The 16046-nt window shown below is 42.0% G+C and overlaps 1 protein-coding gene across 5 annotated transcripts in view; it reads left to right on the forward strand.

The window, feature by feature from the left end:
- The window catches only part of tead3a (TEA domain family member 3 a), a 51959-nt gene extending 40583 nt beyond the window's left edge, over positions 1–11376 (forward strand). For 2 of the 5 annotated variants that reach the window (XM_036532970.1, XM_036532972.1), the window contains exons 5-15: positions 681–743; positions 4058–4069; positions 6665–6793; positions 6935–6978; positions 7459–7488; positions 8425–8489; positions 8790–8926; positions 9382–9555; positions 10079–10222; positions 10660–10812; positions 10922–11375. In XM_036532970.1, the coding sequence (XP_036388863.1) occupies positions 681–743; positions 4058–4069; positions 6665–6793; positions 6935–6978; positions 7459–7488; positions 8425–8489; positions 8790–8926; positions 9382–9555; positions 10079–10222; positions 10660–10812; positions 10922–11035 (1065 nt within the window). In that variant the 3' untranslated portion in view covers positions 11036–11375. Of the gene's footprint in view, positions 1–680; positions 744–891; positions 955–4057; positions 4070–6664; positions 6794–6934; positions 6979–7458; positions 7489–8424; positions 8490–8789; positions 8927–9381; positions 9556–10078; positions 10223–10659; positions 10813–10921 lie in introns of all 5 variants that reach the window. The other 3 variants (XM_036532971.1, XM_036532974.1, XM_036532973.1) reach the window with 3 other exon arrangements.
- The last annotated feature ends 4670 nt before the right edge of the window (positions 11377–16046 follow it).

Genomic DNA, 16046 nt, shown 5'->3' on the forward strand with positions numbered 1-16046 from the left:
TACAGTCTGTCCCAGGATAGAGGGTCATTTTTTGCTCTTGCTGACGTGAAGCGGAATTGAATTTGTTGAAATGTTTTTTGATGTATTTTAAGATGCACAGCTGAAATGTCTGGCCCATTTCCATCCTTGCTGGCTTCTGTCCCTAGTAATCTTCAGTCTCTCCTTACATTGGCATCTCACAAATAGTCCTGTGTGCATTTTGTAATCTGGAGAGAAACTCTGTGGCACGGATTCAGTGTAACTGCAATGTGCTCTGTCGTTAACATCCAATTATTTCTTATTTGTTTAATGAGTTTCTTGCAGAACCCCTAGTGTTATGTGAGAAATGAGAGTAAACCACTTTTATTCAGGTAGAATTCAGCTCTCATATTTAAGGACAAAAATATGATGATGTTAAATTGAATGTGGTATCTGACACATATAAATCAAATCTAATAGCCCCACAAAAATAAAATTCTGAAAGGCATTTGCTCTAACATTTGTAGCTCTTTGTTTATGAAGGTCTCCTTGCAGAGTTAGAGAATTACAAAAGACGTGCACAAACCTGGCCCTTTAACTTTAGACAACAAGCACACTGTTACTCTGTGGGTCCAGTTCAGTATAAAGATGGATGAGGCTGGCATGTGTACTGCTGTATGTTGTGGCGTTTTGTGTGTTTAAAACTGTTTCACGCCCTCCAGGTGTCTAGTCACATACAGGTGTTAGCACGGAAGAAAGTTCGGGAGTACCAAGCAGGCATCAAGGTAGGTGCCGCCCGCTGGGCGTGCCTAGGGTGTGGCGGGGCGTCTCTTTCCTCCTTGGTTACGGCTTCTCTTCTCTCCTCTTTCTTTCTTCCTTTTTTTGTCTTCCCCCTCCTCTTTTTTCCCCCCTCTTGGCTCTTTTTTTCTGCAGGTTTCTAGCCATTTGCAGGTTCTTGCCCGGAGAAAGTCTCGCGAGATACAGTCAAAGCTGAAGGTATGCGCTTTTTTGCGGGCTGGGCGGGGCTTGTAGAGGCTTGGCTTTGAGCTAACCCATCCAGGCTGCAGCAGATTAACTCGCCACGGGGGGTGCTATGGGGAAGTAGCAGGTTACGATCTTAGCGCTCTGACAGGGCAAACTTGCTGTGGACAGTGATATACGCATCATTAACCTGAATATAATATGCAGTCCAGTTACCCTGAAATGCTCTCCTCCATTTCAGTGATGTTTTAACATTAATAGGGAATTAATGGTAGTTTAACCCTAAAAGCTCAATCAGTAAACAATCTCACCACCAATTTAAAAAATAACACCTGCCCAGTGTTATTGGACTCTGACAGCTGGTTGATCTTTGCATTTATTTGGATGTGAGTTATTTCTTTCGCCAAAGTGCTTGGTTTGACAGTTTAGCATTTTTTTAGCATTTTTCTTTGATGAAAGTTATTACAAGGGGAATACATTTTATGGGCAGGTTGAAAGAACCCACATGTAGTTGTAGGGAAAAGCCTGAAAGTGATGGAAGGTGCTACATATAAAGATTAGCCCAAGTTCTTTGAGCAGGGCAGTGGTGTAGTTTAGCATTTGAGGAGCAGGGCCAAAAGTTCAGCTCAGTTCTTAGGTGCACCACTGCAGTCTTACTGTTAGGTAAGGTACACATGGCCTCAGTAAATATCCAGCTGATATAAATTGATAACATGTAAGATAATGTAAGAACTGTAAACTATGTAAGTTGGTCTGAGTAAGATTGTCTGCTTATGAAAAAAAAAAGTTAAAATGTAAACATAAATGTTTGTTGACAAGTGTAGGTGAGGCCGGCATGAAGATGTGTGTTCAGTTCACAATCTGACCAGAAGAGGGTAGTACGGCAGATTTTGAGGCATCTCTACTCATAAAGGGGGTTTTAAGGGGATTTTGTCTGAATTCTGAGTCAAAGAAGGAAATAAGATTATATCTGAAAGTAATTACACTGTGCTCCACCGGGAGGTGTCCTCAAATGGCATAGCTCAGAAGTGCTCAGTTGTACAGTGTGAGCTCCATTCAGCAAAGAGAGAGAAAGAATACTCATTCCAAGGTAGCTGAGTAGAAAGAGAAAACAAGTGTGACACTAGAGCCAGAGAATACCAGCACTGTGTGTGGAGATATTACCAATGAGCGAGAGTGTGACTGTGTGTGTGTGTGTGTGTGTGTGTGTGTGTGTGTGCGTGTGTGCGTGTGTGCGTGTGTGCGTGTGTGCGTGTGTGTGTGTGCGTGTGTGCACGCATGCGTGCGTGTGTGTACAAAAATCAGGCTTGATAGTAAGAGCAAGGTTGATAAGACAAAGTAGGTGATATTCATGACCACTCTTTGAGCAGACTGCTTTGTGATACATGCCTGCAGTGTAGTAGGTAGTGCTTGGGTGATCTGGACTGCAGTGTGCTCGAGTGCACAGTGTCTCACCTATCAGTGATGAGTAACGGTTGCTAACCCTCTGCTGCTAGTGCTACTGCCAGCTAGCTTTCCTGTGCTCTGCACTAACCCATGCCTTTCCTCCTTTCTCTGCCCCTGCTCTCCCCCTGAAACCTGTATGTGTGGGTCTCTTACTGTCCTGAGAAACTGGAGACTGAATCCCTGCTCACAGCCCCTTGACCAGGGGCTGGAGCCCACATACTCAAGCAGGAGTGCATCTGTGTCATCGATCTGCTGGTCTAGGATATACCTCAAACTGAGACCTGCAGTTTGAGCAGGCATTTCATAACCCATATTCTTACTCAGTTTGTGGGAGTTAGTTCAAGTGGGTGAGAGCCTGTTTAAAACACTGATCACTCAATGTTGTTAAGACTGTTATGGTCTTTTGAAGCTTTTTCATGAGTTAATTAGTTGTGGAGAGAGAAGATTTTGGGCATGCTGAAATTATGCATGTTAACCCTCAATGTGCGGGCATAATAAAATTACCATAACATCTAGAGTATAAATTCCGCATTTGAACTAGCTTCCTCCCATAAGCCAAAAAAACATAGATGCACACAAATGCACATAGATCCTATTTCAGTAACCTCATTTTTTGCTCATCATGCCCCCAGCTTTTTGGTACTTGATTAACTGTAGATGGATTGTAAGTCAAAGACTGTATAGCTCTTTACTGCTAACATGCACTCAGGTGTACAAGTTCAGTGACTTGCTGAAACAGGAAGGCACTTCATATTTGTTCTGCTCCTGAAAGACCTTTTTAGGCAGTCCATGTGGCCAGTCCAAGTACATTTGACAATCATATGCAGCGTGTTCAGTCACCAGTGATTCCCCTTTATCGGGCCCTCAGAAACAATGTTGTGAATCTTCTGTCGTGAAATTATTATTTTTTCCCCCTCATTACTGTCCTGTCTCTGTTTGTTCCCTGTCATATGATCTGAGTCAGGCCTTTTTGTGATGTTTGGAATGGTTTACGATCATGTGGTTCACTTTTGTTAGGCTTAGGGAAGGCAGCACTTCCCCATTCGTCGTTATAACCAGTCTTTACACTTGCGTTTAATCTGGACGTTTTCTCCCTGGCCAGAAAATAGGTTTTGGGCAAAACAGTCCTAAGAACCACAAGATTGCAAACATCACAAAACGGTAAGGTTATCAATGAGGACAAACTCAACTGTAGCAGTGGAACATACAACACACTAACTTGTGCGTAACCTGGAAGGTTACTGTTTATTTGCGAGGTGATTTCTGGATAGTACCAGGGGTTCAGAACTGATTGAAGACATTCTGCAATAGTTAAACAACAGTAGTTTGATTTGTTTTATTGAATGAGAGTAATTGAAAGTATTGCTGCCTTTCCGTGATATGTAATTATGAAATATGCTGAACACCCTGTTGGAGGTGCTGAAAGTAAAGGTCTGTTTTGTAGCCTGTATTTATATCAATTCCTGTACTCGGCTAAAAGTAGACCGAAAAGGCTGTGGCTATTTTTACTGGCGGATTCACAGTGAATCTTGAAGCAATTGCTGCCAGTTTCGGTTCTCAACAGATAGAAACAAAGCTCAACAGATGTAAACAAATACCCATACTACTTTTTCCATGCAATTTTATACATTTCTACAAAGTACACTAATGGATTCTCTTTCCTTTAATTCAGGCCATGAACCTGGTAAGTGTTGATTTTTTTTTGATTTTGGCAATCTGCTTCACCTGCTTGGCTGTGCCAATCAAACGCTACTGCTCTCCCGCACAGTGAACTGCCAGCGTGAGCATGGTCCAGTCACCTTCTGCCTTCAGTCAATTGCTCTAAGACCCCTGTCGCTCCTCGTGTTCATTCGTCCAGGAAGGCTATTGGGGATGTGCCCTTTTCTAATTATTAACCAGACAAAGATCCACTCAGCAGCACCGTCCAGTGTCCGTCTCCTGGGTCAGTTGTCGTTCATGTAGCTGGTGGATTTTTGGAGAAACTGTAGACATCACTGAAATGCACTTCCTTAACAGGACAAACTAATTCTATAGCATTGTGCTAAAGCTCACTGCTAATTTTGACATTTTCGAATAAAAACGTGTTGAAGTGCTTTCTGCTATGTATATTATTGTGGGTGCTGTATATTTCCCCTGGCGTTAGCCTAGACTGTCCCACTTAAAAAAAGGTTTATCAGAATGAATATAGCAGCAGTATACCTGTAAATACATTTTTTAAGTTGCAATTGAGTTTTGAATTTCATTCCTGCAAACAGAAGAATAAACGTGAAGTGTAAATTTATGAGATTGTTGAAGGTGAAGTGAAAGTCCAGCTACCACCAGCTCACTGGGCTATGGTGAGGACCCTTCAACAATAAGGCCCCCTGACCCTTTACTGAGTAGTTACTCTGACAAATTTGAGGGTTTTAGCACGTGGGCCCATACACCATCTTTGGGACTTCTACTTCATATAATATCAGGACATAATTACATGTCTATTTCTTTAACTCTTTCAGTTAGTACTTTCACATTAGAAATGTGAACGTTGAGGGGTGCTCAGAGAATGCTTTTCTCCTTTTTCTTCCTTCTGTTTGACACAATATGCCAGTGAGGGCTAGCTTCATGTGGACAGAATAACATGTCATATCCTTTTCAGCATGGCAGTATAGTTTTTGCTGAATCTTTAATTGCTGGTGAGACATTAGTGTCAGTTCATGCTGAATGAGTCAGACCTTCTTTTAGCTCTAGCCTACTGTTGCTTGGAGACATTCTTTCAAAACTGCACTCCTCACATTTGGCCTCATGCTTCTGTTCGATTTGCAGCACTTTGTGTGTGCATGCTGTTTAGCTGATGTGTCTTTTCACACAGACGTGGTGTTGTGGTTTGATGGGGACTGCATTTCGTACTAATGTGCTGAGTCAGAGCATGTGGTAGATGTGTTTGTAAAATCACTTTGGGCATAACATGAAGCGTTAGATGTTACCTTTAAGCTTCAAAGCTGCTCACATGTGGGAAGTTATTCTCTGTAATAAGGCCTACCTTTGGGTCCTGGAATTTACAATTCTGTACACTGCACTGAAAACCTATGACAGATTGTTTAAACTATAGTAGACAATGGTTTGTAAGTATTTCATAGGGATGAAAATCACAGGCCTTTTTCAAGACAAGAAGTTTTTGAAAGCACCATTGTTTACTCTGTTGTTTTAGGACATTGGAAAAAAAAAAAAAAAAAAAAAACTTGGAGTACTTTTTTGCCCCTGTGTTTTTTGATAGTAGTTGACACTTCAGCTCTGGGAACCACTGGTGGGGCCATTTTTGTGTGACAGTTTACAGTTCAATCACTGCCTCTGGATGGGGTTCTCTAAAAAGCTAAGGGCACACTTGAATCCGAGAATAACCGTGAACCTGAGCCCTGTGTTTTAAACACCTTTGACTTTGTGAAATCTTATGGTGACCTTTGCCGATCCCCATTTTAGATCTAAAAGTCAGTTTAGATCTATAAATAAAAGAAAGTACCTGCTCCTTTTATTCTTTGCCTGTTTCATGGCTATCATTGTACTCTCTGAGTACTTGCTGCATCCTTATGTGTGTGTTCTGTCCCCCTGTCATTGTCTCTTTCCCTGGTTTGGTATTATGCCTCTCTGTCGTCCTCGCTTTCCTATTTGCTCCCCAATTCGAAGACCATTTCAAGCAATCTAATCACATGCCTGTCTAGGTTACAACTTACTTAAAATAATTTATACTGTATTTTAACATGAAAGCCGGGTGGCCTCTTGGAGCCATCCCCTTGGTATTTTTTTGAGTTTTAGATTACTTGATTGCCAATTGTTAAGAAACAATGAATGAAATAGTATCCTCACTAAGCTCAGAGAATTTGACATGGAAGATATATCTGTGTCCACAACTAACCAGTGAGACTGATCTAACATCTGGGATGTTCTTTTTTATGAAGCTTTTACATTCTTTGAGCGATGTTGCCTGATCCAGTGCCAAAGAATTAAAGCATGCCAGAAATGTATCTGTAACTTGTTTCCCACTGAATAAATATCATACATCCAATGTAACCATACATCGTAATGTATTGCCAATTGGTTCAGCACACATAGTTGAGTTCCATATTTCATCTGTAAATATGGGCATTCAGATCAGTAACATTAAAGCTGTTGTGAATAGCTGACTGTGGCACAGTGTGGGGGGGTGTCCCCTTAGTCCCATCCCCTTCAGGGTTGCCAGAGCCTGTTCAGGGCAGTGGTTGAATCTGCATGTGGAGTCCCTTTTTCTTCTTGCCTCCTTCCACAGGATCAGGCCTCCAAAGACAAGGCCCTTCAGAACATGGCGGCTCTGTCCTCGGCGCAGATTGTGTCCGCCGGTGTGATGAAGAGTCAGCTTCCCCCCCTGCCCCAGCCCCCCTATCCACCGCCAGCCAGGGTGAGTGGCAGTAGCATTGGAGCTGTTACGTTGTGGTTACACATCATTATAAAGCCTGTAGACTGTAGCCCAAATGGCTCTGTGATTATTATCCATGTCCCTTGCTGCTGGTGACTCCTGTTCTTGTATTTTCTTCCCCAGTTTTGGCCGGGCCCTATCCCAGGACAGCCTGGACCCTCTCAGGAGTGAGTATCTGTTTCCATTTGGCTGCATCACATCAGGTGGAGCTTGTTTGGGATGAATGTTTGCAACAGCTGAAGAGGGAATGTGGGTGAAGGAATGGATTGGCCTGGAACTTTCAATGGATCACACAATTTACACAACAACCTGGGAAGAACTCCTGGGCTTGGCAGCATTGTAGGCATGCAAGTTCACTTACTCAAGGTGTAGCTCAAAGCCTTTGTTTCTGCTGCTTGGGTGCTGATAATGAATAAAATGTAAAATAAAAAACAAACAAAAAAAGCACATAAGGGAACGTTATGAACATAAACAAAAGTTCCATAATTTTTTTTCCATCAAACCTTTGTAATTTAGCCTCCTGGGTTTTGCTGCTGGAGGAATTTTCTGGTATGTCCAGTGTTGTGTAGGTTACAGATTGATCATAATGATTCAATGTAAGTTTTAAAAAATGTATGTACATTGACTAAAAAACCCTTTTCCACTAGTGCGCTGTGGGGTACCCAGGTGATTCCAAGGTGAGCAGGAACCTCAAAAAGCCTCCCTGTTTAGCACTACATATACTGACACTATAACCTAGGAAATGGGAGGAGTTATTCCTCACAGAAATGAAGGTGCATATGTTATGAATCCCCAGAAAGCCAGCAGTGTATTATGGAGAGTGGCATAAACATGGAGGTTTTTGGAAGTGTTTCCCTGCATTTTCAATTTTGTGAAAATTGCTAAAACTTCATGCCAATACAAGCATTGCCACAGAGTTGCACAAGGAACTGGGGAAAAAATTCCACTAGTGAAGAAACACACAAAAAAAAAGACCTGAATTTCACAAAACGGCATGCTAGTGGAAAGGGGTATAATTTACCACATTGCCTCTGAAATTTGATATATCATCTCAGCCAATGCTCTTTAGGAAAGTGTAGCACAGCCCAGGCTTACTGACAGCCTGATAGCGAAGCAGAGTTTAACAAAAGCCTAGCTGCTGCAGCTATCACAGCCTGATACCCTCAAAGTAAGTGATTCTGTAGATAAATGTAAATGTATCACACATGGCTGTGGTTACAGTTAGAAGCTTCACACTATGCTTGTGTGAATTCATTTGTCGTACTTGACAGGGTGTATTTGCACAAATACATTTTAACCGGTCAAGTGATGCTGTGGAGGGACTGCACATCTCAGCAGACCCTACAGATTTTAGGAACATCCAGAGACTGGCCACACCTTTAACAAGACTTGCAAAGCAGCCCTCAGGATAAGCACATGTTGGCATTTCGGAGTGTAATGCTATTTTTTTTTTGATTGGCCTTGTCAGCAAATGTGCAGTTTGGTTTTGCACAAACTGGCTAACAATTATTTTACACTATCCTAAAGTGTATGATTAGCTAGTTCTTTACAGTGAATCAAAGATCAGGAATGATTGCTGTGGGATAATCTTAGCAATGTCTTCTCTCTTTCAGCATCAAACCATTTGCACAGACACCGTATACCAACTTACCAGGCCCAGTTCCCACCCCAATATCAAGTGAGTACTATGTAAGGCTGTTTAGAGCAGAAGAAGTGTGTAAGCTAAGGACCCCATATCACTGTGTTTGGATATATTGCTAAAGAAGAGTAACATGGTCCTATGCAATGCTTGTTAAGGGAACTTAACTTACCAGTCCTGCACCAGGGGCCTGCAAGGTTGATTCCTGACTGTAACACAGCTATTGAACAAGATTGAAGACCTACATTGCTTAAACAAGGATTTGACATTTACATGAGTATGTCCTCCAGGTAGTTAAATGTGGCATAGTTTGAGTGTGCCCTCCTCCTCCCTCCCCAGCCTATGAGCCACTGCCCACCCCGCTTCCCCCGGCCGCCACGGCGGTGCCCGTGTGGCAGGACCGGACGATCGCCTCCTCCAAGCTGCGCATGCTAGAGTACTCGGCCTTCATGGAGGTGCAGAGGGATCAGGACACGGTGAGCCCCCACTTCTTAGAGCACAGGGCGCTCATTTAGTGCGCCTGTACAATTCATACTGCGGCAGGCCGCTTCCATGTGTGGCTCTCTGGAACTCTCCAGAACTTTCCAGAACACAGCTTAATATGTTGCTGAACTGATTGTACAAGAACATGGTCCATACCCTTGACCAGAGTAGTGTGGCATGGTTCCTAAGATAGTATTTCCTTTGTCTGCACTGTACTACCTACAGACTGGAATCGTCACAAACATAATCTTTAAAAAACTTGTTTACCCATGGTAAAGAAGCTCTAAATGAGTCTTTTTGAAGTCCCAGGCTTTTCAGGAAAGGATTTTCCATGAATATATTATTTCTTGAGCAGTATTTAAATGCAGGCACTGAAACACATCAGTAATTCAATAAACCTAACTACTGGTGCCTCTAACCCTCCTACCCTGGCTCTCCCCCACTACAGTATAGCAAGCACCTGTTTGTCCACATCGGACAGACCAACCCCTCGTACAGCGACCCGCTCCTGGAGGCTGTGGACATCCGGCAGATCTATGACAAGTTCCCAGAGAAGAAGGGCGGCCTGAAGGAGCTCTATGAGAAAGGCCCTCAGAACGCCTTCTTCCTGGTCAAATTCTGGGTGAGTAGTTTACACCAGGGGCCTGGTGGGTAACAGTGACGGAAAAGGTTAGGGTCTACTTCAGTACTTGTTCAACACAAAGGCCTTTTCAAAGAGTTATTAGGGAGTCATCTTTGTTTCATGCAGAATGAAATTAAATGAATGATTGTCTTGTCTTGTTCTTAGTGATTAGTTATTTTACAATAACGTAAGATTTTATCCTCTGTCATTGGCAAATTACATTTCTTAACTTTATAGTAGTATAGCAGCATCCTAGAAATACTGGCAAATTGTGTTTGAGCCTGTCTAAGCAGTGTCTGTCAGGCAGTAAGCTGTGGGGTATGTGTCAGAGAGAGAGCTGTGGGGTTTGTGTGTGAGTGTGTGTTGGGGAGAGAGCTGTGGGGTGTGTGGAAGGGTGCGTGTCAGAGAAAGCTGTGGAGTTTGTGTGTGAGTGTGTGTTGGGGAGTGAGGTATGGGGTTTGTGTGTGAGTGTGTGTCAGGCTGTGAAACTGTGTGTGTTGACGGTGCTCTCCATCCCGTGCAGGCGGACTTGAACAGCAGCGGCATGCAAGATGGGCCTGGCTCCTTCTATGGGGTGAGCAGCCAGTATAGCAGCGCTGAGAACATGACCATCACCGTCTCCACCAAGGTCTGCTCCTTTGGCAAGCAGGTGGTTGAGAAGGTTGAGGTGAGGGCACGTCTTGTCTCCTTCTCCTTGTCTACTCATACTCTGGATGAGTAACGATTCCTCTGCAGTGAATGCCTGATGTTAACGTTAGGACTGGATTTGCTGATTCTAGGTCAGTGCTAGGGGGAAACTCCTGGAAGCAGTGTAGCATAGTGGTTAAGGAGCAGGGCTGCTGGTTTGATTCCCCACTGGGGCACAGCTGTGGTACCCTTGTGGTACCCTTGTGGGAGGTACTTAACCCAAAAATTGCCTCAGTAAATATCCAGCTGTATGTAAAAATTGTAACCTTTGTAAGTTCCTCTGGATAAGAGCGTCTGCTAAATGCTAAAAATGCAATAAGCTGTGAATGAGTAAGATTGTTTTTGTATAGCATTAAGACAGCTTCCCTTTAATGACTGAATGGCAGAGCTGACTTTGTCGCATGTGTCCCTCTCCAGACGGAATATGCCCGCATGGAGGGAGGCAGGTGTGTGTACCGGATCCACCGCTCCCCCATGTGCGAGTACATGATCAACTTCATCCACAAGCTGAAGCACCTGCCCGAGAAGTACATGATGAACAGTGTGCTGGAGAACTTCACCATCCTGCAGGTAGCGTGACCTCGCCAGCCAGCCTGGAGCTGCATGTCTGACTTCATGGATCATTCGATGTCTGTTGCACCTCATTAATCATTATCCTCACCTCTGTTTCCCCCCTCAGGTTGTGACAAATAGGGACACCCAGGAGACCTTGCTGTGCATAGCGTTTGTTTTTGAGGTGTCAACAAGTGAACACGGGGCACAGTACCACGTCTACCGGCTCGTCAAGGACTAGGGGTCTTTACAGGGGGACCTGAGAGTGGGCCAGGTGGCTGGAAACCAGCTGTCCAAAGACTGCCCAAAAAATGATAATTAAAAAAAAACTGTAAAACCAAAAAAAAAATAAACACACACACACATACACATACATAGGCAACTGCTAAACAAACAGACAAAATATGTATATTTTATAGCACAGTGGGTATTTTCTACTATCATTACTAATTTTGTAAAATAGGAAATGTATGAAGATTAAACAAACAAAAAAAGAAACAAAAACTAAAAACTATGCACTACTTTGTGTAAGGGCAATTTTTTATATATATATTTAAATGTTTAAAAACAAAGCAGGTTGCATCAGTCATGTTCCTTAAAAAATATGTTTTCAGGGATGATGCTAATCTTTTTTTTTTTTTCTTCTGTATTGTGGGAATGAGGAAGTTTTATATAGTGTGCTGGCGTTTCCAAGGACTTCCTGTAGGAGGTCTGTCTTTGGGCCTCGTCACATGGAAAAGTTGTTGGATGAGAAGGTACGATGGTGGTGGCAGTGAGTGAAGAAACAGAACAGAACAAAGCGTATGGATACATTGTTAGTATTCAGCCCAAGTGCAAGGAGGACAGAGAGCCTAACCAAGCAAGCAAGTGGTATTGATAAGTTCGACATCATGCTAAGTACACTTTTCTAAAGAGAAGTTACAATGGAGATCACTGTAGAGTGCCTTTTTTAAAGATGATCACTACCTCTTGTCTTGGATAAAGAGAAAGAAAACTGAGAAGAGCAACCATGCATGGAAACCAGAAGACTTTGTCATTTTGCGTTCTGGAGTCCAGAAGCACACCTTTTTTGGCACATGTTGTTGAGACAAAAGAAACAACGGATGAAAGGACTTGTGAGAAACTTTGGAGTTTTGGGTACGCATCGTGTTTTGGTCTGACGCGAAATTGTTATTCTGCCTTTTATTTCTTTACCATGGTAGTTGGTTATGTGACTACCGAAATTGAGTTTGAATTTGTTTGCTTGTTTTTTTCTTAACTAATTCAAGGCAAATACAAGTCGGGGCTGAGAATTTCTACCTCCTGGTGCTTTGTGATTATTATCATTTTTTTATTATTGTTATTCAAGCCTTAAAAGAAGAGCTGTTTGGAAAGCCAGGACCGGTTACCAGGCCCAGCCTAGTCCAGAACACATAGACTCCCAGCACTTACCGGATCTATTACACCTGTGACACACAATTGCTTTGCATAGACACTGTCGTTTGCCAGTCTTGATGAGGGAAGCTTTGGTTTTAAGAGAAAGTACTGTGAAGTTGAATACCAGGGTAAAGAAGAAATGTATTTTTTTGTAAGCTGCCTTTACACAAAAGCAACAGTAGCTTAACAGTCTGGCAGTTTTGTTAGAGGATCTGTTGCAGCAGAGAATCCCTGTTTTCTGTGAAACTCTCCAAATCGATTCAGACAGCACAGACACAACCGCATTTACTTTTTGACATTACGACTAAATAAAGGTAATTCGGTACACCTTGAACAAGACTGAGAGGTTGTCAGACAGCAGGATGCAGAATATTTTACACTGCAGAAATTTTAACAAGAGCAGTGCGCATCACAAATTCTAGTCAGCAGCCCTTGTCTTGCGCCTGATGTCCTTTGCCTAACCTTGACAGGATTACTCTGTAGTGTCTGTGGGCTTATATCACAGACAGCAGATGGACTTCCACATTACCTCCCTGTGATGGGGAGCAAGATGACAAAAATGGAATCGCAAAAAAAAAGATTTTCATCAATGATTGGCGAGCTTAACAAAAATGGGCAGAAATCTGGGGTTCATTCAAGGCCGAGTGTCTGAGACAGGCTTTTTGCCATGCAGCTAAGAGGATGAAAAAATAAAATGAATGGATAATACACTATTTTTAGGTCTGTTCAGTGACGGATTCAACAGCAAAGGATTTCCTACCTCCCCTTCATTTGCAGCCTCTGTTGTCACCATGTAGCAACAGGAAACGGCGACCGGTCGCTGCCTGTGACCCCTGAAAGACACAAGCTGTTGTCTGAATGCTGTGCTGCCACTGTAGACTCTTTTTTTGAAATGGTGTCTCTGTTGGGGAATGTGACGGTGGCACCGCTCAGAGCAGCCTGTTCAGGTGGAGGAAAATGACTCTTAGCCCAGTGTTTGTGTGCTGTTGAATGGATGCGCGAGACTTTGATGCTGGTAAGACTACGTCACAGTCACTCACAGGGGCCGGGAGTACACCACAAAGTGCCTGAATGGTGGTTTGGCGGACTCTGAACAACGCTCACGGCCCACTAAAACAGTGCCTTTCTCTGGTATCTCTTGTGCAAAACACTCTTCTTTTTTTTTGTTTGACTTTCAATAGGAGCGAAAGCATCCATTGAATATTGTGTGTGTGTTGATATGTTGAGTAATTAGGTATGTGTAATGTATTTTAAGCTGAAAGGTGTGGGGCGGAAGGGGGCGAGTTGCTTTTTTTTTTGGTTTCCTTTTTTCTGTTTTTTTTGGTGGTACATTCTGGCCTTGGTTCCCAATTGTGCATTGAATTCTTGTATATTCTGTTCTCTACAATGTGAGGGGTTGTATCATATAATCAGTGTATCATGTATAATCTACCAATAAAGAACGCATGGTGCCCCAGGAGCCGTTTTCTTCTGAAAAACTTACCCTATGTGTCTGGTTGGCGTCTTCATTTCACTCCAGTTTCAACGCTTGTGAAGGCATCTCACACATGGCTTTGTTGCTTTTCCCACACTGAGATACTGACGAACTGATGACCCAACTCTTTGCCATTACTCATAGTGTAACTGAGTGAATTAAAGCATCCTCCTCCACATTATTATTGGTGGTTTTCCTCCTTCACCACTCACATATATTTTTATTGGTGGTTTTAAATATTCTCGCTAGGCTGTTCTGTTCCCAGTTTCACTCTTGGTTTACAGACCGCAGTGCACCCAGCTAACCCTCACTCTTACATTTATTACACGCGTTTAAGACTAATAAAAAATATACACAATCATTGCTTAAATGTGTTGTTTGTTGTTGTTTTTTTTTTTTACTATCAATATTTAATCCTGGTAAATTATATGCTTATATTCAAAAGAATATTTAGCAGTACTCAGAGTGTCCATAAGATTGCCCATAATGTGGAAATCACAATATTTTATTAGAACAAGCATTCTTAATTTGGTATAGGGTACAGGTGAATATGCTTACCTGGCCACTGTGTCTGGTGAGGATGGGTTCAGAAATAAATCTTGTAATGACCCACCACCAAATTGATAAGGTGTTTTTGGAGTAACACTTAAATTGTCTTAAATTGCCTATTACAAGGTAACCACATGCAGTGTGGCCTTATGAATTCTCAAAAGATACTCTTCTTTCATATGCAGGGTGCCAGACAGTTTAATTTAATTCACCACACTTGATCAAACAGTAAATTATCCCATTGCCTTTCATTTCCTCATTCAGTTATACGATACGATACGATATACAATTAGAAGTTAGTCTGCATGGTTGTTCAATCAGCTCCTTATAATGAGCCTCTAAACATGTATTGCATCATTTTTTTCCTAGAAATTAAGATCATAATCTCAAAACAAGGATGCAGTTATAATTTTTCTTTGGATTATTTTCCCCTTTGAAGACAAATACACCAGTATGTAATATATAATCACTGGATTTATTGTCATTACATTTGCGACAGCTGGTACTTTTTATTACATTTTAGCATGGATACACGTCTCCTCCTTAGTGAAAAATCTCTTACTGAAAGCTGCTTTCCTCCCAGCAGCTACCCAGTTAGTGACAACAGGTACTGTAAATATGTTTTTTGTTTATTTTTTTGAAAAAGATTCTACCCCAAACACTTGTCACCCTTTTCTTTTCTGGGGGAAAAGGTGTCTTCCAAAGTTTGAAATTTTGCATTGATAACCTTTGTAAATGGAATATTTCTGCTGGAAAATCTGACATAAATATAAATCGGTTATAAAAGCTCATCCTATGTATAAAAGCTGTTCCTCTTTCAGATTTGTAGTTTACAATATGTATTCCTTGTGGCTTCCACCACATATCTGTTATATACAATAATTTACACACATATTCTTATACACATAAGAGTCTATCAGCTATAATGATACCAGCAAAGTTTACGTCGGGGGTGTCTAACTCTTGGAGGGCGCATGCAAATCTTTGCTCCAGATATTTTTTCTGGATTGCCAGACTGTATATTTTTATCGTATTTCTTAAAAATCATTGATTTAGACTCGAGCATAAAATTCGAGTTTAAAATGCAAGTACAGTTAGCTATATTTTAGCATTTACCAAACTGATTAGATCTACCATCTAAAGGTAAAACCAGCAAAAACGTCCTTCTATTAACTGGCCAAGACACTGCATGTAACATTGCTTGACTTGTTCCTTAATGCACTTTGTGTTTGAATCCATGGATTTTCTTTATCTCAAATGGAATTTAAACCACTGTCACCTGGGTCACTGAGAGAAAATGCGGTGCTGGGGTTATCTGTGTAGTAAAAGTCAAGAATTTCATTACATAATTGGTGTGTTAGTTCAGAGCAAAGTCAGCAAAAATATTTTATGATCCTCCTACATTTATCAGTATTAGCGGTGTACCACTGGGGCTGAAAACGTATTACCTTAGGTCACATGCTCACTATGTCTCGTATTGCTACGCCTTTGTATGCCTGTGTGTATTCCACATCTGGTGATACACTGCGGGATGATCTGAGAGGAAGAAACAGAACTGAAACACTGCATGTCAATAGCCAATACACACTACACATAATGACTCAGGGTTTTCTTTCCTTAACCTCCATTAAAATTGAATTAAGGGCACGCCATTCCGTTCGAAATTCAGCTTGATCTCCTGAACTGTCCTGAGCTAAAGTAAGCGGATATCGCCGCCATAAACGACATTTCCCAAGATGACTTGTAGCTTGATTGCTTTTGAAGCACGTCATGGGTTATGAAGTTTATGCAGTATTCTTCCGCCCTTTAGCCT

This window comes from Megalops cyprinoides, chromosome 7 (assembly GCF_013368585.1).
Source record: "Megalops cyprinoides isolate fMegCyp1 chromosome 7, fMegCyp1.pri, whole genome shotgun sequence".
Taxonomy (NCBI): domain Eukaryota; kingdom Metazoa; phylum Chordata; class Actinopteri; order Elopiformes; family Megalopidae; genus Megalops; species Megalops cyprinoides.